Source organism: Eptatretus burgeri, chromosome 5, assembly GCF_056783735.1.
Source record: "Eptatretus burgeri isolate ZD-2024b chromosome 5, Ebu_testis_v1, whole genome shotgun sequence".
In the NCBI taxonomy this organism is placed as follows: Eukaryota; Metazoa; Chordata; class Myxini; order Myxiniformes; family Myxinidae; genus Eptatretus; species Eptatretus burgeri.
In genome coordinates, this window is record NC_140965.1 from 82,391,891 (window position 1) to 82,415,674 (window position 23,784).

Genomic DNA, 23,784 nt, shown 5'->3' on the forward strand with positions numbered 1-23,784 from the left:
ACTCCAATGCCAGCATACCCTTTCTCACCTGGAACCATTTTTATTATTCTCCAACTGCAGGAATCTTTAAAAAAAAATAAAGCATGACACACGGGGGTGGATTCATGCACACAGGGCACCTTTTATAGCGCAGGGGATCCCCGCTATACATTGTTTTGCATATCCATCCATAAGTTAACATGCATCCAAAACGACCGACAATTCCCCGCACTCACATCCATTGGACGGAAGACCAGTTATCAGGCGTCTCACCCCACAATGCTTTGTGTACTAGCTTCTCAGCATTCCATCCCACAATGCACTTTGTCCTCTCCCTCTCAGAATCTGTCTTGCACTGTGCATTGTTGGACTTAACGCCGCCACGTATTATTATCTTTGTACACCATGGTAATCGTTGAACATTGAGTGGTAAACAAAGTGTTAATGAAAAGGGTGAATCTGCATGGAAGAGCAACGCAGTAGTGTGATTTGATGTCAAATCAGATCTAGTGAAACGAAATAAGAATGGTGAACAACCAGCCAATAACACTCGCTATCTTGGCTTGCCACCACCGACTGTTCGAACAATTTTGAAGAACACCGACGAGGGCCGTGCAGATAGCACGGCGTGACTTGCGGCGGGTAAGATGTGCGGTTCGAGTAATGCAGCCCGTGCTGCAGGCAAGACTGAAGTGGGCGTAACTGCCAAAGTGGGTGTGACCGCAGGAGCTCTTCCTGAAGTCCCATGTGGACATCGCAGGGGGTCGCAGCACGAGTGTGTGTACTGACACAAAGGCTAGAGCCTGGGTCCATGGGGAAAACCATGTGGCCCAGTGGGAAGGATAATTTATAGGTTGAAGGAATGATGCGGGCTGCTTGATGGAGACGATTAGAGATTTTCAAGGTGTAAGACCGCTAAATTATCATCTTACTATAATTCACCGTCTGTCCATATGTCTGTTCCCAGGTACCGCAAAAATGGCTGAACCGATCGCAACCATATTTTGTGTGTGTAATCCTGGGACCCCTTGGAGTAAAATAGGCATAAATATAACAACATGACCTCCTTGATGGCTCCCGTAGGGAGCGGGTGCTTTGAGTAAATGTAATAACACGACCCCCTTGACGGCTCTCATAGGGAGCGGGTGCTTCTAGCTTATAAGATCGTTAAAAGTTATGGTAAGTAAGATAAAAAGGTGTTTAGGTTTTTTATTTGTTGAATTTATTGTATTTTTTTCTGATGTTTTGTGTGTTTCATACGTATTTTTTGATTGCTAAGCTTGTTGAGTGGGGATGTAAAGGACATAAACTAAGTGTTGGAACATCCCCCCTATTTACATTAATTCTTAGTAGAAGCACCCACTCCCTACGAGAGCCATCAAGGGGGTCATGTTGTTATATTTATGCCTCTTTTACTCCAAGGGGTCCCAGGATTACACACCCAAAAAATGGTTGTGATCGGTTCAGGTGTTTTTGTGGTACCTGGGAACAGACAGACGGTGAATTATAGTAAGAGGATGGGGAAACATTCTGCACTATCCGTCGTTTTGTTATAAGTCCAACTTTTGCTGGAACGTATCTCGGACGGAAAACGAGGACCCCCTGCATAGTTGGAATAGTTGGAAATGATATTGGCAACCCTCTGTCGAGATATAATAGTGAGGACCTGCGTAACCTCCACAGTAAAAGCTCTGCTTTGGAGAATGCCACATAGTTATTTGGGCGGTGTATAAACAACAGGCTGCTTCCTCGATCGCTGAGCTCTAACTTCACAAGGCCCGTGACACCTGTCTGCTCAAAATCCTTTTTACTCCCGCTTTGGTCGTTTTACACTGAAGGGAAAACTTGTGGAGAGGGCATGACGATTGTGAATATGGCAGCTCCGAAGATGGCAGACGTAGTCTCGAAATTGTGGATGGAGTCGGGTGAACCGTCCAACCAATGGGTGGAACTAAAATGGATGGACACACACACGGCTCCTTTTATAGTACAGACTATACAACTTGAAAAAGCTAGATTTTTACCTTGTGGTTAATAAACTGTGAGAGAGATAGAGATAGAGAGAGATACGTGTACGTTTCATTAATTTTTCCACCGTGAAAATGTTCCTTCAATGGTGGGAAAATGAAAATGTGACTGTACTTTGCTGCTCACCAAATGCTCCAAACATGCTCCTAAAATGCACAGTCCACCAATTGGACGACTTGAGCCATTTCGGATCTCAATGTGCTTGGCGAAGACACCTGTTGCATTTGGCATGCACCGACTTTTACAAATCTATACTCCAAAAGAGCCGCTTGTCTGTCTATGTGTCACCATTTTTCTCAGAGATGGCTGAATGGATCTTCGTCAAACTTTCAGAGGTTCATCAGTGAGTGCTTGGGGGTGTTTTTGGCCCCCAAAAATGGTGAAAAAAAAAACGTTCGTTTTTCTTTTGTTTTGGGTTTTTTATATATATATATATATATATATATATATATATATATATATATATATATATATATATATATATATATATATATATATATATATACATACATACATACACAGGGTAGCCCGAAAGTTACTTTACCCCTGATAAATTTATCGCACTTCCCTCTGTCCCTTCCCCTCTGCCCTCGCCCCCTCGCCCGCTATGGTATGCGGAAACACTGACTCGAAGAATGATAGAGCCCATACAAATACAATGACAAATTAATTATTGTAAGTACTGTACAATAAAACCTGTATAATTAAAAGAGTTCAAGAACAATGCTTCACTGGGAAGGGTAAAGTGACTTTCAGGCCACCTTGTATATATACAGGGTGTCCCCAAAAAAATGTACTCACATTTTGGCTCCTCATAACTCATTGAATTTTTCATTTATTTTCAGATCAAATTGACCATAATAATGGCAGAAGTACGACTATGTTTGGAAGAAAGAAAATTTATCATAAAGTGCTGCTGGAAGTACGAAAACATCATGGAAGTGCAAAGACAATTTAGAAGACATTTTCACAAAGATCCACCAACGCGACGCACCATTGCTCGCATCCGAGATAAGTTTGAAACAGATGGAACTGTGCATGACGTCCATAAGGAGCGTTCAGGAAGACCACGGCCATCAACCACCCCCGCAAAGGAAAATCAATTGCTGGAAACCCTCCACCGATCCCCACGGAAATGTGTACGACAAATGGCTCATGAGAGAGGAATCCTAAAATCAAGCGCCCATCGCATTTTGAAGTGAATTAATTGGAAAAGTTACATTCCAACATTAATCCATGCTCTAAATGAAGACGATCCTGACCGGAGAGCTGAATTTTGTGAGTGGTACCTGGGCAAATGCGAAGAAGATGCAGCATTTCCATCCAAAATTGTTTGGAGCGATGCCAGCTTCAAGTTAAATGGCTCAATTAAAGGCCCGGTCACACCTTGACGTTTTAGCCAGCGATGGCAACGTATTAAAATGTATCTAAAACGCTGGCTTCCGTTGAACTTTTGATGTTTTTTTTTAAAGATTCGGACGTATTGTTAGCGACTTGGTCTTATGTATAACGCATTTGTAACGGACACAGAACGTTTCGTTGTGTTATAGATAACTTATACCAACGAATGCTGAACCTGTTGTCGGCCTACACAACCGATGCCCAACGATAGTCTAACTTAGGCATAGCGCGTTGCACGCATCGCCGACGATGTCGTGACGTAGCCTATTAAAAGGCTGACGCACAACGATTCGAATCATAACTGCCGTAGAAATGGAAGTGTCAACATCGCGGTCACACCTTGGCGATCTTGCCAGCGTATGCCGACCTAAGAAAAATGTGTCTAAAACGTTGGGGCACGTCAAATATGGTATGAGTAAGTTTGGTATACGTGAGTACAACGCTAAAGTACGCTATCATACGTCGTAGTAAGTAGAGTACGTCAAGAAATTTTAAACATGTTCAAAATTTTACGACGTACTCGGCGTATGACACACGTTCCGCATGCGATGGGGATAAGTTTTACACACGATATGTGGACGCTTACACACGTCCACAAAGGCTACTTATAAGCTACTCATAAGTCGAAACACGTCGCGGTAATGTCTTTTTTACGCGAAACTTATTTCTAACTTATGTTTGACGTGCTTTGAACCAATTCTTTACGTAGTCCCAACACACATCGACGTATGTAGACGTATTCCAATGACGTCTTCCGGTCGACAAAAAAAAAAAAAAATTAACGTGTTTCTAGCTTACAACTGCCATATAAAGACGTGTTCCCAGCGGTTTTGGGAATTGGTATATAAAAATGGTGTTCATAAAAGGGGAACCCAACAGTGTTTTCGAGTCCTTTTTGAGTCGATGTCCATGTCAGCAGTAACAGTATCAGTATTAGTATTAGTATTAGTAGTAGTTTGTTCATGTTGGCAGTCGTAGGTGAGTGTGAGGGGAGGGTGTGGGTTATGATGGATCGTCCTTGCGTTTAACGATTTAACGATTTAACGATTTAAATGATAAACTCAACGATTTAAATGGCTGCATCTCCACTATTGAAAGTAGACGCTTGCGCTCAACAATTGGATTTTTTTACACTCAACGACTCTTAAACGGTACCACTCAGCTATTTTCATTGTTTACAATGAACGATTTAAATTGCTGTCACTCTCCTTTGTTTTTTGACGCTGGGGTTTTGAAATTTGAAGCGTTTCTTCTGAACGTGTTAAAACGCTCAAACTCTACTATTTTAAATAGACGCTGCCGATGGACAATTGGAATCATAGCCAAGCTAGACATCGAAGTGTGAACATCCTCGTCATGCCGAAGAAAAGTTTGAAGAATGCTGCAAATAAGTGTCCTGGCCGTGGCCGTGGACGCTGACGCAAGGACGATCCATTATACCGACGTCTTTCAGCCTATGAGTAACTTAAAAGTAACGTCTGTCGACGTGTGGCAACGATCGCGTAACGTGCCAACAACACGTTAATCATAGGTTAGAAATAAGTTTCGGGTACGCTAAACATTACCTCGGCGTGTCTCAACTTATGATTAACTTACAAGTAGCATGTGTTGACATCTGTCAACGATCGCAGACCGTGCATACAACTTGTGGCCAGCGTAGTGGAACGTGTGAGTCATACGCCGGCATACGTCGTGAAATTTCAAGCATGAAAAAATTTGAGGACAACCGAAAAGTACAACGTTTAAAGCCAACGTACAACGACGTATGGCAGTGTTTTTCAGCGTGCTCTCAATGTTATCAAAACTTACCCATAATGTATTCAACGTGTGCCAGCGTTTTAGAAAAAAAATTCAAAAATCGGCATACGTTGGCAAAAACGTCAAGGTGTGACCGGGCCTTAACCGACACAATTGCACCTACTGGGCTCCTGAAAATCTCCATGTTACTATGGAACACCATTTTAACTTAACAGGGGTTACTGTGTGGTGTGGGATATCGGCATTGGGCATCCTCGGCCATTATTTTTTGACCAAACTGTCACTGGGGATGTTTACTTAAACTTGCTGCAGGAATCCGCCGGTCCACGTGTCGAAGAGATATTTGGTGATGAAGAGATTTGCTTTCAGCAAGATGGAGCACTTCCCCACTACCACCGTGATGTAAGGGCCTATCTCGAAGCAACTTTTCCAAACAGATGGATTGGGCGAAGAGGTAGTGTTGAATTCCCTGCACGTTCCACAGACCTCACTCCAATGGACTTCTTTTTATGGGGATATCTCAAAGATAAGGTTTACGGCTCAAAACCAGCAACATTCGATGAGCTGAAAGAGGAAATTGAAAGACAATGTCTTGCAGTTCCAAATGAAATGATTCGTAATGCTGTTGAATCCATTGGTCTGCGTTATCGGCCGTGTTTGGAACGTGATGGTCGTCACTTTGAACATTTGTAAACATGCATTTATACATTTATACATTTAACCATTAATCTTGTTTCTAAGTCAATAAACAATGTATTTATTATCATTTAAAGAGTGAGTACATTTTTTTGGGACACCCTGTGTGTGTGTATATATATATATATATATATATATATATATATATATATATATATATATATATATATATATATATATATATATATATATATATATATATAGCTGTATGTTGCCGAAGCCTTTTTCATTACTGACAGTTATATTCAAGTACACATACATATGAATAAATACAAACCAATTAGGCCTTAGTTATTTTATAACTTGGTTTACGGATCCGCCGACGGTATATTTTCCGAAATGAAATATAAATATAAAACACATTTTTAGCCTTTTATATTTCTACATTTTCTGCCGAAGGTGCAAAAGTTTGAAAACCCGAAATGTAAACGTCGGCATTTATTTTCAAAATATAATTTCATGCACGCGCCAAAATGCCAAGTCACCTTTAACCAAACTGTGCAGTGGAGCTGTGCAGTAGACCTGCACAGTGTAGCTACGCAGTAGAACTGTGCAGTTGTCTTCGGTCATGGTGTCTGAGCAGTGGCCAGCGTGGTTCAGATTGACTGTGGTTTCTGGGGCGAAAGTAATTGTTAAGAAGTATGTCAGCGGTATAAATTCGGGTGACCGTATTGGTGATTTAATCACGCAACATCTTGACGACGAATATTCTGGCCGAACGATTTCATCAATTCAGTGCAGCAGCAGGGATGATTCGCAGGCTACTCTCGATCGTGACGATTTTGTTTCCATCAAAAGTTGTACACCGCTGCTCGTATTGAAAGATTTCGGTGCCAAGTACGTCAAAGTTTCCCTGCGAGATGCTGATATTCAGCCTTTGATGTGCTCATGGGGATGGGGAGACGATACGATCAGATGCGCACTGAAAAGTAAGAGCTGGTTATGGCTCTGTTTGACTGTTTTGAGCATGTTGACTCTGAGTAGACACCTTTTTTTAATCATATCCAGCACTATGCACTGGTCTGCACGCACACATCTACGACTTGGACAGTAATTTTCTCAGCATTGTTTCCATTTGTTTGATGATCCAACAGGTTTCTATAAGAAAAACATGCCAGACTATATTGTAAAAACAAGTTTTAATCCTTCTTTATTGTTTTTCACATCAGATGATACAGTGAACATGGGCATCCTGCATTTGAATGGTCTTCCATCTTCAATGTTTTCTTAGATCCTCCTGGTCCGGGATTTATATTTATTTCCCCCCCACCTACCCTTGTCTTTTCCATGGAACGTCCGAAAAAAAATCATAAAAATATATAATTTCTAAAACTTGAAATTATATTTATATTTATATTTCGACCTACCGACCCTACATTTTAGCTGAAGAACTGCATAAACAAAGTTATAAAATAACTAAGGCCTTACCAGACATTTAAATGCAAATACACCTCTTCCGGAAGTGATCCAAGTTAGCGGTACATCATTCTTCATCATGAACGGCACCTTATTTATAGATTGGGGTCAAACTTAACCCAGAAATATCAACAATACATTCACGAGCATCCATTCAATGAATCACATCAAATCCCACTTCAAAGGTAACACTTTTACAATGCCTCTTAGTCATTCATCTACAGGGTGTTAAGTCCCGTTACCCCCTCCACAGAACCTGATAAATGAATATAATCAACACACAAGTGGTATAAATGTAAATATTGAATACACAAAACTTTTGTTGTCATAAAACCAAAATATTAACATTAACATGAATATATATATATATATATATATAATCATATATATATTTGTGAAACGTACTGGGGTGGATAATGATGGAAAAGGGGGGGGGGGGGTGGGAGGGGGGTGAACGGGACTTTGTGACCACCCTTAGTACAAGAAATTGATTTTGCAATCTCTTGGTTTCGGGTCTCATGGTCATGGTCACAATTGCAATTCCACGGGGTTTCCTCAAATCTCATGCGATTGAGAGTTGGGCAGGCGACCGTGACGGGCTGTTTTAAAATCTCTGTCGTGCCAACACCTTTGTAGCTATGTGAAAGGTAATATTGAATGATCCCCGACCCCATTCCTTCATGGGTGTACGGAAGTGTTTTATGCCTCCACAAAATATATACAGGGCAACGCCAGGTACTCCTGCTAGTTGTTGGATATCTCTTATAAGTGTTGAATTTAATCGACTTTAAAGTTTAGGAATATATCTTGAATGCCATTGGGGCATTGTAAAAACCTTGCATGTTGGAGTTCCGCAACTTACCTGGTAATTGGCTTCCACAACAAATTGTTGATCCTTTTGGTTTTCAACCTACCACAGGTTGCAATGACAGGGTGCACTGTTACCATATAACCTTAAAACTTGCTATTTGGGGGAATATGAAGGTTGTTGTGAGGCAAAAGTTCTCATGTCCTTGGTTGTCTTATTTACAGGAGAAAATCGGAGAATTTGAAACGAAAAACCCAATGCGGCCCATACAGCTGGAATGGTAAGTGTTCCTGCTTTACGTGTGCTGCCTTGTAATCATGGAACAAATATTGTAACAATTTATGATTGTGTAATCTTACATAGGAGGAATCCATCTTTCTATTTCGAGTTAGTAGCACTCGTGCAATTTCACCACTAATGTGTGCTCATCAAATGTCTTGGATTTGTGTTTGACCTGATCAACATCACCGGAGTGTATGTTTGGACGTTTGTCTGTGTCTCACCCTCCTCTCTCCTCTCCCTCTTGTTTATGCCTTATCTCATTATAACCTTCATTAACCCCTTCCTCTTCAAAGCCACCAAGTCGAAGCTCTCCTCTCGCCTTCATAACTTTATTTCCTTTCCCACCTCCCGTGTACTGTGGTGCTTTGTTCATTACTCCTGTAGTTTTCTTCTTTCATATGCAACATATGGCTGTGCGTAATATCATTTCCTGTGGATGCCATCAATAGCTTGCCTAGGCTTTGTGCAAGACCGTTGGATTTAGTTTAGTTCGTCTCCCCTCCCCCCCCCATACCATGTCCATTGAGAAAAGAAAGGGACCAGAGAAATGGGTTAAATTTGGTTGAAATGTTAACTCAATAATGTTCATTCCTTTAGTAATTCTCTTCTACCCCTTCCCCATTCCCTGCTCCCAACACTGCCAACTGCTATCTATCTGAACTGTCGCTGGCCATATACTACCAACGGACGAATGGCTTTTCGCTGAGCAGGTGTGACAATGTTGACGGCTCGGTTACTGCTGTTGTGGCCATGTGGGGTGAAATGCTGCTTGTGGCTGGGCCAAAACAGGATCTGCAGATTCAATATCCTTCCAGGAAAGCGAATATTGTATTCGGCTCATTGAGCAGTCAAACACCTTGCATTAATGAAAGGATGGTGATAAGGGAGTGTACATGCCTTTGAGCTGTCTTATTTGGGTATGATTCCCAGCACAACTATAATTGGGCCATACCATCAATGAATCCTTCAGAGGGGTTTGCCGTTTGAAGTTCGACATTGCATGGTGCCTTTCAAAAAGATTAGACCACTGTGTTTAAGGATCTTTAATGTCTCCAACCTCAATGCAGATGAGAGCTGTTTTTAAAGAAAATCCAAATTCAAGGTGCTGCATTCCCCATAATGCAGCAGCATCATCCCCTCTCCCATCCCACACTGCTGCTTACAATGCATCATTAAAGCAGTTTTTAATTAGTTTTGAACCGGTTGGGGCTTCCACCAAGACCAGACAGATTTGGCGAGCTCATTACTAACTTGGTTTTCTTGCTGCCCCGTTAATTGCTTTGTATCGAGGAGGCATTTACAGTAGGCATAAAATAATCAGCATGTCAAACATGATCAGGAATCAAATCCAGGCTCCTTTGTTGGCGAAGAAACTTTAAATGTGATTTATGAAAAACTCATCACCTTTTTGTATGATTCGTGTGGACGTGTGGTAGAGATTCCAATAGTTAGTAATGGTGATATTAGGTATCTCGTGAAAACGAGAACTAAATGTTGGGAAACATGCAGTTGAATTTGATCCTCTATTATTGATTCTGTTCGTAAAATGTGTAATAGGTTTGGGTTATCTTCAAATAGTTTTCGTACATGGTCTGACAGGGTTGTGGATAACCTGGACAAGAGGTTGAAGTTTTTTATTATTATTTAAAAAAAAATTTTGTTCGTCGAGGCTTACTCCCACACGATCCGTCTAAACTAGTGTTAAGCAAACATCATGTTCGTAAAGATATTCAGGATCTGCATGAAAAGTATGTGCTGGCTCCAGCAGATACAATGGCTAATTTTGTTGTGGTTTCAAAAAAGTTTTACCGAGAGGTTTTATTAAAGGAGTTAGGTATTGATATAATTACTTTCTTTAGTATAGGTATATGTACTGTCAGACACCACTATTCATGGGGGATACGTTCCTGAAAAATGCCACGAATGTCAGGGTCTGCAAATGTTCTCCATTTAAAATATATTTATTTATTTATTTTTCTATGATCTCGGGACTCTAGGCTCCTGGAAGAGTGATAACACAGAACATATCAGGACATGACATAACAAAGGGAACAGCAAAAAAATGGGAAACACCAACAGCAGGGTGGAGGGAGAAAGTAGACAGACAGATAAACAAATGATGCAGGTAATGATGAGGGGTAAGGGAGAATGCAAGGGGTGGACAATATGGATACATAAGCACAATTGTGTTTGACCAGTTTGTGATTTTTGTCAGTCTGAGGAGAGGGAAGAGAGGCTGCTGCCTGCCTGTTAGAAGGATGAACGATCTCATGGCAGAGAGTGTAGTTGTCAACAGAGAGATAAAGAGGATTTTCCAGAGTCAGTGGGATCATTGGTGAAGATTAGGAATAATGTGGGGCCTTAAATACTGCCTTGGGAGTACTCCAGCTTTGACAGGGAAAGGAGATGAAAGGGTTCTGTTGAGAGCCACACATTGACTGAGAGAGTGGAGGAAGTCAGTAATCCAAGAGTGGAGTTGGCGTTGGATGACATACGCAGACAGTTTGGCGAGCAAGACAGGATTCCAGACTGCATCAAAAGCTCAAGATGTGTCCAGATAGACGGCCCTGATCTCATATCTGATATTGAGGGCCTCTACCTTGGACATGCTGCTTCTACTCTCCCAACAATGGTGGAGTGACCAGGTCTGAATCTGAATTAATGATCTGAGATGAGGCTGTTGGAGAAACGGAATGATTTTATGTCAACTGCGATGATGGATTCCATGATCTTGCTGATAATTGGTAGTATAGTAAGCTAATTGGGCTGTCGTTAAGGGGATCTGTTTTTGCACGTTTTTTAATGTAATGCTGTGATGTTGGCAGATTTCCAATTTCCCAGGTGGATATCGGAGACCAGTCCTGAGGTGTTGACAATAAATAAATAAACAAACTGTAAATACAAGAAGCGCCAATGTAGAAGCAGGTCACACTTTTGACCCACGAATAGTGAATCCACGAATAGCGGGATCTGACAGTACTGTGTACTCCGTCAAAGGCCTCTCCAGGATATTATGGATGAGCATCAAGATGTTTTAGGTGGTAATTTATCATTAAAAGTAAAGTGTAAATTTTGCTGATTGTGCTCCTGTGCTTTCAGTAAGTATTCACACCCCTTGACTTTTTCCCATTTTGTTGTGTTACAACCTGAATTTAAAATGGATTAAATTAAAAAAAATTGTCACCAATCTTCACAAAATACTCCATAATGATAAAGTGAAAACATGTTTTGAGAAAATTTTTGCAAATGAAATGGAACATTCAGCCCAAATCACTGCCTTGGGGAACTCCAGCCTCCACAGGCTGCTTGAGATATATCAACAGAGATCATCCAACCCTATTGATTGATATTGAGGGTATCCAGCCATTGCTGAGAGAGGAACAGAAGTTTGTTCAGACTGGGATGGAATACAAACTGATTGTCAGAGATCAGACTGTTTGAAAACAGGAACGACTTGCCATCGGATGATTGTAATTGGAGGTAAGCTCACGAGCCTAGAATGAGTATAGGGTGTGTTTTTGCATCCTTCGGTTCTTGTGGACAGGAGTGATGTTTTCTGACTTCCATGCAGATGGGATGCAGCCAAAGGCAAAGGACAGACTGAATAGGGCAGATAGAGGGGCAGCAAGAGCAATGTGATTTATCTTCAAATTTTGGTGCTTATTACTCCAGTGTTGTGATTTCTCTTGATGCCACTGTTTGCGACACATACCCACTGGACAGCCCGTCTTACCTCGTGCCCGAGATGGATGGAGTCAGGGTGCTCAATATCACATCCCATGACTTCCTGCATCGAGTGCCAGGTATGATATTAGGAAAATCATGCCAAGTATAGGGATGTTTAGCTCTGGGGTGGACCTCTCTCTATTCTCATGCAAGTGTGCAGAAAGGGGAAAGTTTGTCTCAGGATATCCACAGCCATGCCCTGACCCTTTTAAACGGCGGAAATTTTCGGTCATCATTGTGTAACAAACAAAATGGATTGATGGTGTTGATTACATTGCTCTTGATAAATGTCTGGGAGACCTGATATTTGTGATCCTTCATATCGAAGGTCACTGATTGAAGAGAATGTTTCCAAATTCTCAAACGATTCACCTCCAAGAACTCTTTGGTCCATTTATTGTGCGTGTCCCCATACTTCCTCCCCCAGACATCTCAACATTAATTTAATATTAAATTTCTGATTTTATTTATTTATGTATTTATTGATTGATTGATTGTGTACTCTTCTTGTGAATTGTATTTTGGTTTAAAAAGGCAGTTACATTAAGGTTGTGTTTATTTTCTTCTTTTTTTTTTTAACTGTGCTTTGGTGCAGAAGTCATTTGTATTTTATATGGATGACTTGGGATGATGGTTTTTTTTTGCCAGATGGGGTTGAACAATGTGCTAATAATTGTGGCATTGTGTGCAGATTCGTGTGTGGAAGTGTTTCAAATCGGCTCGATGGCACCAGGAGCTTTGCTTCTGGAGGCCAGTAAGGAGTATGAGGTGTGTGTATGTACAGGGGGTGGGAGAGAGAAGACTGCGTTGCAGATGAAATTTCAATCTTAGATGATGAACGCATTGATTACAGAGGTTGTGTTTTTGCTATAAATGGTGAGATGTGATGCGAGCGTATTCATGTGTTGAACGGGTTCCAAGATGACTTGCCACTCCATAGGCAGGAAGCCAGAAAGCTGACGAATACCTGCGAGAGATCCGTGAGAAGTCCGGGCTGGAGCGTGCCGTGGAACAATGCATCGCTGCTGCTGCATACGAGTATGAACCCACCACACAGAAAGCTCTGCTGAGGGTATGCTGTACTTTTGAACCGTTTGTTTAGATGCCCTGGTGTTTTCACCAAGGGAAATGTTTTTCAGTCTGTTATAAATATTTTTCCCTTCTTTTAAAAAAAAAAAAAAATTTGAAATAGAATGAGAATTACGTCACTCACAATGCTGGTGAAAACTCAGCTGACTCATTGATGATATTCATGAAGGGAATAATCTGCCGGGGTCTGGTCTGCACATGCTGCCAGTCCAGACAGTGGTTGATTTTTTTTTTTTAACGCCCAGAGGGCAACATAGGATGTGCTCAAATGGTACCAATGGAAAGGCAGCAGAACTGACCATCCCTTCCCCAGCCTCCTACCACCAACCCAAAAGGAACCCAATTCCTCAAAATTGTCCTTACATGTTTCTTTTCCTTGAATGCATAATTCATCATTGTCTATTGATCAAGTTTTATCTCCATTTTCAACCACAATCTGTACACCTGCATCAATCCTCCCCTTCCAAAAGTTTTGTAAAGCTGTCTTGAAGGACAAAAATGCCTGTACCAAAGCGCTTTCACTTGTGTTGTTGACAACTTCATTTCAGGCTGCGTCTTTTGGCAAATGTTTCCTGCAAGCTTACCGACCGGAGAACTTTGTGGAGATGTGTCGCATGCTCCGTCTACTCAACGCTCTTCGTGATTACACTGTGGGCTTGCCTCTGTCTTACACACAGTATCCTTTTGTAGAATTGGCTGGCTATTATGCCATGATGGCAAAGCAAAATCGACAAGCTTTCTCATGCTTGGTGCAATCATTTACTGTGATTTGTGGTGTATATAACACACCAGTGTTTTCTCGAGTTGTTTATTCTACCTCACCTGCAAAGGTTTTTTTTTTTCGATTATTTTCTTTGTTACCAACATGCCGATCCACTGATCGCTCACTACCTTCGAATGATTCAACGTTATAGTTTACTGCATTCCTAATTACTTTTGAGGAAAATGATAAGACAGTCATGCCCCCCCCTCCCTTTTTCTCTTAACTAAAGCTCAGATTTTTAATGAGAGCAAATGGACATCTGATGAGCATCTTACCAAATCTCCATGATAGGTTCATGTTCCGGTTATAAAGGGAACATTAAGCGTGCCTTTATTTTGTAGCTGTTAGGTATGGAGGTTTTGTAGATGTCCGAAGGTGGTGTGCTCATTTATGAGCTACGTGGTTCTTGCTGGATTCCCACGCAAGGTCGAATCCTTACAATTTTTTCATAGCACTCAATAAATTAGGCTTAGGCCATGGTGCTATGCTACACTTGCATTTGAATGTTTCGTTCTCTCGACACGTGTCGTGCTGCATTCTTGTTTCAGCGATCCTATTTTTATTATTGTTATTTATTTACAAAAGGAAAGTCTCGTGCTTTTAGCAATACTGAGAATGGCAAAAGGAAAAATAATATGCATCCAAAATCACTGATTACAACGAATACCATCCACAGCATGAGGCTTCTTGTTCCACTTAAACAAGAAATCCAAGGTGAAATTGTAACCAGGTGTGAAAGTGAACATTCGAACAGGGACATGGACGCAGAGGAAAAACATGATTTATAGCTTTGGAGCATGCATATGGTCGAGGTAATGGGATGAGAATGCACGTAAGTGCAGGAATGATTGCCCTTTGGCAAAATGTGTGTGGCATCACAAGCTCGGAAAGAAGGCGGCTGCGTCACACTGACATCACAGCCAAACGAATGGCCTTGACGTGATTTTGCAGGTTGCAGCAGCTAACGGTGGCTGTGTTGGTGGATAGGTGAGCTTTTGCTGATGTGCTGTCTGGTACATTTTATTTCAATGTTCTGTGGTTGTGAATATGTGTGGAGTGATGCGCAGGGCTATCTTTGTCATTAGTGGTTTTTAGCTCGCTTGTTCGAAGAACAGAGCTATAGCGATACCCCCGGCGTGAGCGTCAGCGTGAAAATGTTAAAGTTTTTGGTGCAAGTTATTTCGAAGCTTGCCATTCATTAATATGTGTACTTGGATGCTGATATTTGGCATGGAGGTTCCTTTGGGGTATATTATTGATGTAGTGAAGTTGAAATAAAAAATAATTTCAAATGTTTTAAATTTTTGACCTGTTTTGAACTTAACTTTTTTGCAGCACATCAACATTAAAGTGTTTGGTGCAAGTTATTTAGAAGCTTGCCATTCATTTAATATGTGTACTAAGATGCTAATATTTGGCATGGAGGTTCCTTTGGGGTATACTATTGGTGTAGTGAAGTTGAAATTGACAAATGATTTAAAAATTTTTTAGCTCGCCTGTTTGAAGAACAGAGAGCTATAGCGATACCCCCGGCATGAGCGTGAAAATGTTAAAGTTTTTGGTGCAAGTTATTTCCTTTCTAATGTTTTTATCTACCACACTATTTTTTACTGATTACAATATACAAATACATACATTGCTTTAAAATTATTTGGATCAGACTTCACTGCAATACTTTATAAAAAATATTATTAGACTAGTCTTTTTAAAACGATAAATGTATAAACAGGCGAGCATTGGGTGGCTTTGACACCAACTCTCTGGTTCAGTGTTGCTGTAGCAGGATGCAATGCGTGGCTATCTGAATGATTGCATGTGGTTATCTGTGTGGTGGCACTTAGTGCTGAATTTATCCACAAGTATGGTGGTGTTGTGGTTTTGCAGGCTCGTGCAACGACGAATGTTCCCACTGGCGATCCGTGTGTGCGAGTTGCTTCACTTAGCTGAACAGCAGGGCCGCAGTCGCGTGCTTGAGCACTGGGCCTGTTACAAGGTTAGTGTGAACTGTTTGACATTTGGACTGGAATTTCTCATGACCGAACCTTCACTGTGGCCGACAAGTTAGATGACGTGCTTCAGTGAATGAGCACAAACCCAAATCAAATTTTAATATTTTAATGTATGCTGTAAGTTGCATCTGCTTTATTGGTTCTCTCTCGGTGCATTTATCAAGTAATAAAAACTTTTTTTCATGAATAACACCATTGATACAGCACATTACTTAAACATAACTACAGTGTTCTCAACTTTTCATGAGATTGAATTATTTCTTGTCTACAACTGGTGGCCCTGTGCCATTTGTATCATATTGTTTTGTGAGGGATGGTGGGGGGAGAGAATCGGTTTAAAACTACCCCCGTTGTTGAACAGATTTTGTGTGAAACTAAGATACTGACATGAAACATGTTTGCCAATTTGAGGCTTCTTGAAATACTGTATTGACAAATTGTTTGCTACTTGTTATTTGTGTTTTCCATCAACTTTTCTGTCCCAAATCGTGTCCTGTTGTGTTGAATCGTTTGGTTTGTCTCTCAGTCTCATTCGGGTCTGCCTGTGACAGTCCAGTGTACGTGCCCTCCGTCTTTTGCCTCGTTTTTGCTTCCTTTTTCCAGTTGTTGCGTCTGGACCGTCAGCTCAGTCCTTTTTCCCCTTTTCCCCTCTGCCCTCAAAAAATTGAAGCAGGATGTATCTCCTCCTTCACCCCCCCCCAAAAGAAATAAATAAATAAATTTCCAACTACCAACAACAACTGTGAAGACGTCACTTCCTGGAGTTTGCAAGCGACTGTGTAAGCTCGACCAGAACAAGAAGTGTTTTTTGTGTGTTGTTTTGCGTATTTTGTTGTGATTTGTGACAGGACAGTGGGACTGTCTTTATAAAGCTGTAGTTGTGTTCATAACAGTTTTAGCGGGTATTGTGTTAGTTTATTGAAAGAAGCAGAGGGAGGCCTTGTGCTTAGTTACGTGTTTAAGTCTGTTGGGGCCTTGGGAGTATGGGGGTGAAAAAGGGAATAAACAGAGACCGAAGGACAAAGGAAGAGGAGTTCATAAAATGTGATAGATGATCAATGTGGGCCATATCAACAATAGGGGAAGCAGAGGGTTCTTATTGTTGGAGGAAGTGTGAGGAAGTAGCCCACTTGAGGATGGTTATTTCGAGGTTGAAGGAACGGATAGATCATTTGCAGCAAGTAGCAGAATGTGAGAAATTTGTAGATAATGTTTTTACGGTTGTGGGGTGAGGTTGCTGAGGATATTATAAGTGGTGACGGTGCAGCGGGAACATGCAGTGGTGACGATGCAGCGGGAGCATGCAGTGGTGACTGTGCAGCGGGAGCATGCAGTGGTGACGGTGCAGCGGGAGCATGCAGTGGTGACGGTGCAGCGGGAGCATGCAGTGGTGACGGTGCAGCGGGAGCATGCAGTGGTGACTGTGCAGCGGGAGCATGCAGTGGTGACTGTGCAGGGATAGCATGCAGTGGTGACTGTGCAGCGATAGCATGCAGTGGTGACTGTGCAGCGATAGCATGCAGTGGTGACTGTGCAGCGAGAGTGTGCAGCGGGGGCAGGCAGTGGTGACGGTGCAGCGGGTGCAGGCAGTGGTGCCCGTGCAGTGGGTGCAGGCAGTCATGAAGGTGCAGCAATTGAGATTGGTAGAAATGAGGTATGGTAGACAGTTTTTGTGGGTGATGAGACAATTGAATAACGTAGATTCTTCATTCTGTCGGAAGGATCATACATAGAATTCTTCATACGTAGAATTCTGTGCAGTTTTGAAGGAGCGGGTGTTCAGGACATTGAAGGTAGGGTAAACAATATTATATCGGGTCATGGCAGGAAGAAATTGGTTGTGGTACACCTCGGTGCGAATGATGTAGGGAAAGTTTACTCAGAGGTTTTGAAAAATAGATACAGGATATTGGGTAAGCGGCTGAAAGCAAAGGGTTGTCAGGTAATGATTTTGGGGATGGGAAAGAATAAGGAAAATAGAGGTGACATGATGCAAGGGGTAATTTGGAGTGTTTCACACAGGAGAAGGATCTGGGGGTGGTAATAGATACGGGAGGTAAGCAGGCATCACAGTGCCAGGCAGCTTGAGGTAAAGCAAACAGGGGTTTAAGCTGTATTCGGAGGGAGATCATTTATATATGAAAAGAGGTGGTGTTAACATTCTACAGGAATTTAGTGAGGGCCACATGGAGAATATTGTGTGCAGTTTTGGTCACCACAATGCAGGAATGGCATAGATGCCATGGAGAAGGTTCAGTGCAGGGCTACTAGATTGATTCCGGGCCTAGCTGGACTCATCTATGAGGAGCGGCTGAAGGAGACAGGGCTTTATCCACTAGAAAGGAGGTGGTTACGAGGAGATATTATGGAGATGTTTAGGATAATGAAAGGTACAGATAAAATAAATGCAGATTAATTATTCAACAGAGCAGACAGTGATTGAACCAGGGGCCATAGCCTAAGATTAAAGAAGAGGAGAGTTAAGATGGTAGTAAGGCAGGGGACTTTCACTCAGAGAGTAGTTAATGCATGGAATGGCCTCCCTGGAAAGGCAGTGGCTGCAGAAACAGTAGATAAGTTTAAATTAGAATTAGATAGCTACCTGGAAGTTATGGAGATGGCAGAGTACAGGGATGTTGATAGGACTTTTAAGTAGCTTGAGCATTGATGGGTGATTGTGTGCATGTGTACAGAGGGAGTGTTGGTGGGAGGCTCGTCAAGGGGTGTTGTGTGATTAGTGTTGTGTGCTTTTTAACCAAGCGCACACCCCCTCCCCTGGAAGAAAATTAAAAAAAATAGAGAAACTACTAAAACTCCAAAAAAAATCCACAAACACTTGTTTAAAAAAACAAAACGTATTGCATTTTCTTATTTTGATCTTGTTTTGATAAATTAGTGTGGTGTTGATGTGGTGCAGGCATGATGGGCTGAATGGCCTCCACCTGTGTGTAATTTCCTTGTGTTACTTGAGGTAGGAGTGCAATTTTTTTTCTTCAACAGTTTAAGGCCCGTTGAAGAGCAATCATGCACACTCACACATGCACACAACACAGGACTTGACTTCTGACAAACACGGCTGATGACACTGAGGGAAGTTTCTTCCTGGAATACACTGGGTGCAGGCAACACTATCTCGTGGTGGTGCTTTTCTCACTGGAATCATCATGGCATCTTTTGGGAAAAATCTCCCTCCCCAAGGGATGCCAACCCATGGAATTACCTGTGCTCTCTCCAAAAAAATGCGAAGCATCAAGTGAGCAAGCAACACCAACTTTGTTTTTTTAAGACTTCAGTCTGAATCTGCCAGGGTCAGAATCAAACAGCCGACCTCCCAGACTTCAAGCGGAGGCTCTAGCCACAATGCCTCTGTGCCTGGTTAATTATTTTTACTGTCTTGTTTGTTGAACATTGTGGGAAAAGTAATGGCCATTTGTTACCTGGTCTATTCCCAGGTCATGACCATGAAGGCAGAGGATGAGGAACGATTGCCCACACTGATCCATGAGCGGCTTGGAGACACAGCTGGAATATCGTATGAGGAGGTGGCAGCGAGGGCGACAGATATGGGACGCACGGAGCTTGCTGTCCGGGTATGTATGAAGGAGTGTAAAACTGTGCCTTGTGGCTCAAGTGGAAGTGGATGTGCAACAAATGCATTTGAATACATATATGTGTGTGTGTGTGTGTATATATATATGCATACACACACTGTATATATTTATATAAATATTGTTATGGTTGTGGGAGTTGATGGAGGAATTTAATCGGGAATATAGCATTGTGTGGAGTTGCTTGATCTGTGGACGTGTAGGAGGCATCTCGATGTAACTAAGTAGGGAACCTGTGAGCTTTAGTGTTACGTGTCACCACACGGTGGGGTGGTGTGGTGTTGATTAGCTCGGGAGCAAGAATAGGTTCCCCAGTATGTAATTGCCCCCTGTGACTTTCCCGATGTCTTTATAACCAAAACCATGAGAAATGAGCAAACATGCCGAGCAGGCAGAAGCCCGCTTCCAAGGGTGTTGGCGGGTGAAGTCACGCCCCCAAGGTTGATGATTGATAGGCATGACGTCAGAAGCTAGCCGAGCAGGCAGGGTTTCGTGCGAGCAAGCCACGCCCCGCAGGCGGAGGATTGAGAGGCGTGATCGAAGAGGAAGGGTTGGTTGCGCATTTTTGGAGAGGCGAGAGTACAGGGTGAGCGTGTGGTGAAGCAAGACGTTGCCCTTTGGCTCTTGGTTGGATCGGTGAGGACGATCGACGCACGAAGCCGTTGCACTGGGTCTCTGAGCCTTGGTGTGGAGTGCCGCTCGCGGATTGCCTGGCGTACGTTTGTCCCGCTACGAGAGAAGCAACGAGGTGCCATTTTGTTGCGCGCATCTGCATGTGCGAATAGAAGCGCCTTAATTCTAAGTTCCACAAAGACCAGCTCGAGGCCAAGCTAAGTACAAGAACACCAGAAAGGAAGAGTTTTCTTTTTATTTTGTTTTTCCTTTGTCTGTATTTGAGTCTGTGTGAAGAGGCGCCTCGACTGTCGGATGTATTTACTTCATTTTTATCATTACCTTTTGAATTATTGTCCTTTGTAAATATTTGTTTATTTCCATTAAATGTGTTCCTTTTAAGAAGCTATATCCATGTATTTGTAGCAGGGTTCGAGTACAACCCCTCCCCCCCACCCCTTGCTGTGCTCCACCCCTTTGCCATTGCGCCCCCTTCCCGCGTGCGCATTAATCTCCTAGTCTCGACCGTAGGCCTTCAGGGGAGAAGCTTAGCCATCCGTCCAGGTAGGAGTAAAACAAAACCCCTTGGACACCCATACACACATATATATATATATATATAGTTACGGCTGTGGAAATTCGCAATACACCATAAAGGGTCCTCAGGTGAGACGTATCGATAAGTTCATGTGTAGTTAGCCCACACCTGTTGTTTAGAGGGAATATGTGTGATTCATCCGGGCTGCATCCGGGCTAAAATAGCCATTTTTCTTTCTCTATCGTTATTTTGGACCATTAAGCCGCCAACAACTCAAACACCACCATCTTCGCCTCTTTACCTCCACAACTCCATCCCGCAAACATCGCTTCACCGCCATTCCCAAACGACGCCCGCCAACCACCAAACCACCACAGCAAACCCCCCACCATCTTCGCCTTTCTCCTTCCACAACCATCGACCCCACGACCAGTCAACACCGAACGTCGTACTGTCCGAAGCCGTTCGGTGATTGCTGCCGAACGCAGCAAGCCAAGCGCGATGAATGTGGATTCTTTACGGGAGAGAAATTCGGATCAGGAAGGCTTCATGCCCCTTTTCCTCCATCCAATGGGTGAGCGTCAGGCGGTGTGGCTCCGCCTCCAAGCGCGATGAATGCGAATTCCTCTCGGGAAGGAATTCAGATCAAAAGAGGCTCACGCCCCTTTTTGCCACACCAATGGCTGAACAGAGGGTGGCGTGGCCCCGCCTCCAATCGCGTTTTGATCTTAAAATCTGCATACAGGCTCCTCCCCCGGTCTATAAAAGACGTGAGTCTCTGTGAAACTTGTTGTTGGAGTGTGGGGGTCGCTCGTCTCATGGTTGGTGTCGTCTCGTCGGTGGGCTCGTATCGTGGTTGGTGTCTTCTCGTCGCTGGACTCGAGCCACCTTCGCTTTCACAAGCGACCAAGCCAGCCAGCCATTCCCCTTGCTCGACCCTGAGCATCAACAATTCCCCCCCCCCCATCCGCGCTGAGATAGTGCCGGTGGCCCTGTTCATTCCCCACCCTAACTGTGGTGCCGACCAAACCGTGCTTGCGCGGAGCATGCCGGAGAGGGCTCACCGACCACGCCAGGGGCACGGAGTCGGGGCGCAGCTGCGCTGATATTGCGGCTTGCCCGCCATCGCGTCACGAGGACGCGGGTAAGACCTTTTCGGTCTCGTGGACCTGGCCGCTCCTCCAGGTTCCGCGCAAATTTGGTCCACGGACCCCGTCTACCTCCCTGCCTATGGGGAGGTCTTTCCTGTTTATTTTGAATGAATGATGTGGCGCCGAGTCCCGACAAGTATAATTGTTTAAGTGTTCTAAATAATTATAGTCGGTAGTAGTGCTTTTGCTTTTGTTGCATTTTGCTTTTGCTGCACATTGCATTACTGCCTTACGTGCGTGTGTTGTGTGTGTGTGTGTGTGAAATAAAGTGCTTACTTGTTGAACTGTTTCCCGTTTCGTTGCGTCCTTTCCTTCGTTTGAAAGTTCCGTCTTGCATCACGTAAGGGATTTGTAGTGGGTTGAAACACCCGATAAGTAATCTGAACCGTTGAGGTCGACGATAACTCCGCTCGGTTATCCCTGCAGCACGGAACGAGCCGCTTAAGCGGTTCGTGTCCGAAGTCGACCTGCGGCGAGGTACGATCGCCCGGTCGACCACTCGCGCAGGTACTTAGGTAGGTCGAATTTGGCAAGCAACCCGATCCTGCGCGGGTGGACAATTGGCACGATCGTGGTGAGGTTAAACCCCCACCCGTGACTGGCTCCTGGCGGTAGTTCCAGGAGGGTCACGACTGAATTGTCCATTCCGGTGGGCGACGCGTTGCGATTCGAGTTACGTGGCTGATCGCACGCCGGACGAGCCGAAATTCGTAACAATTTATATATATATATATATATATATATATATATATATATATATGTATATATGTATGTGTATGTATATATGTATATATATATATATATATATATATATATATATATATATATATATATATATATTGTTGTGGTTGACGAAATTCGCAAACCACCATTCAGGTCCCGTAGGTGAGATATCTCTGTAAGTACATGTGTAGTTAGGCCCAAACCCGCTGTTTAGAGGGAATAAATGTCATTCATTCGGGCTGCGACCCTTTAAGACAGCCGTTTTTCTGTTCTATCTTTATTTTGAACCAACCACGTCTCAAATCTCCATCACACAACAACCACCAACCGCAACGCCGCTTCACAACAACAACAATGCCAACAGCCACGGCCTTTACCTTCACAACCCGCTCTCGCAACCATCGCATCACCACCATTCCAAGCGTCACCGTGGCCAGGGACCACCACTTTAGACCCTCCACCACCTTCACCTCTCCTTCTGCGGCCATTCCCGCGCCGCTTGTGAACGCCGAGCGTCAGGCTGTCCTGGCCTCATGCGGGGTGCGCGCCGAGCCTCGGGTGCAAAAAGCGGCCTTTCCAAAGAGAGGTCGGATCAGGAATGATTCACGCCCACTTCCGATCCCTCCAATCATTAAGCGCGGGGCGATTTGGCCCCGCCTCCAGGCGCGTCGGAGTAGAATCGATATATGCAGATTCGCGGATCAGGAATGATTCACGCCCACTTTTCCTCCGTCCAATGGGCGAGCGTGGCTCCGCCCCCGAGCCGATCCTGATCCGAAAATCTGCATATGGTTTCTCCTGCTGACTATAAAGTGCCGAGCGCGGGGCGAATAGAGAGAAGAGTTTCTGTTTCGGGCCCGAGTGAGAGAAGAGTTTCTGTTTCGGGTTCGAGTTGGAGAAGAGTTTCTGTTTCGGGCTCGAGTTGGAGAAGAGTTTCTGTTTCGGGCTCGAGTTGGAGTGGAGGTTTTTCTGTTTCGGGCTCGGGCGAGTCGTGGCGGCGGCGGCGAAGTGTGGCAGCAGCAGTCAAGACAGGTCTGGAGGAGAGGCGGTCTGTCGGGGAGCTGCAGAGAGGAGAAGCCGGGAACGCGGTCGAGGGTGCAGTGGAGTCGCTCGTCGCGGGACCCAAGCAAGCCAGCTATCCTCTTTCCCCAGAGCATCAATACCCCCCCTGTTTCCCCCCCGCGCTGAGATAGTGCG

At 43.6% G+C, this 23,784-nt stretch overlaps 1 protein-coding gene across 2 annotated transcripts in view; it reads left to right on the forward strand.

Moving 5' to 3' along the window:
- Positions 1 to 23,784, forward strand: part of VPS16 (VPS16 core subunit of CORVET and HOPS complexes) — a 78,056-nt gene that overhangs the window by 27,926 nt on the left and 26,346 nt on the right. For both annotated transcript variants that reach the window (XM_085882663.1, XM_085882662.1), the window contains exons 8-16: positions 8,311 to 8,366; positions 9,079 to 9,171; positions 12,077 to 12,171; positions 12,786 to 12,862; positions 13,035 to 13,166; positions 13,732 to 13,859; positions 14,898 to 14,933; positions 15,831 to 15,939; positions 19,408 to 19,545. In XM_085882663.1, coding sequence (XP_085738789.1) covers positions 8,311 to 8,366; positions 9,079 to 9,171; positions 12,077 to 12,171; positions 12,786 to 12,862; positions 13,035 to 13,166; positions 13,732 to 13,859; positions 14,898 to 14,933; positions 15,831 to 15,939; positions 19,408 to 19,545 — 864 coding nt within the window. The remainder of the gene's footprint in view (positions 1 to 8,310; positions 8,367 to 9,078; positions 9,172 to 12,076; positions 12,172 to 12,785; positions 12,863 to 13,034; positions 13,167 to 13,731; positions 13,860 to 14,897; positions 14,934 to 15,830; positions 15,940 to 19,407; positions 19,546 to 23,784) is intronic.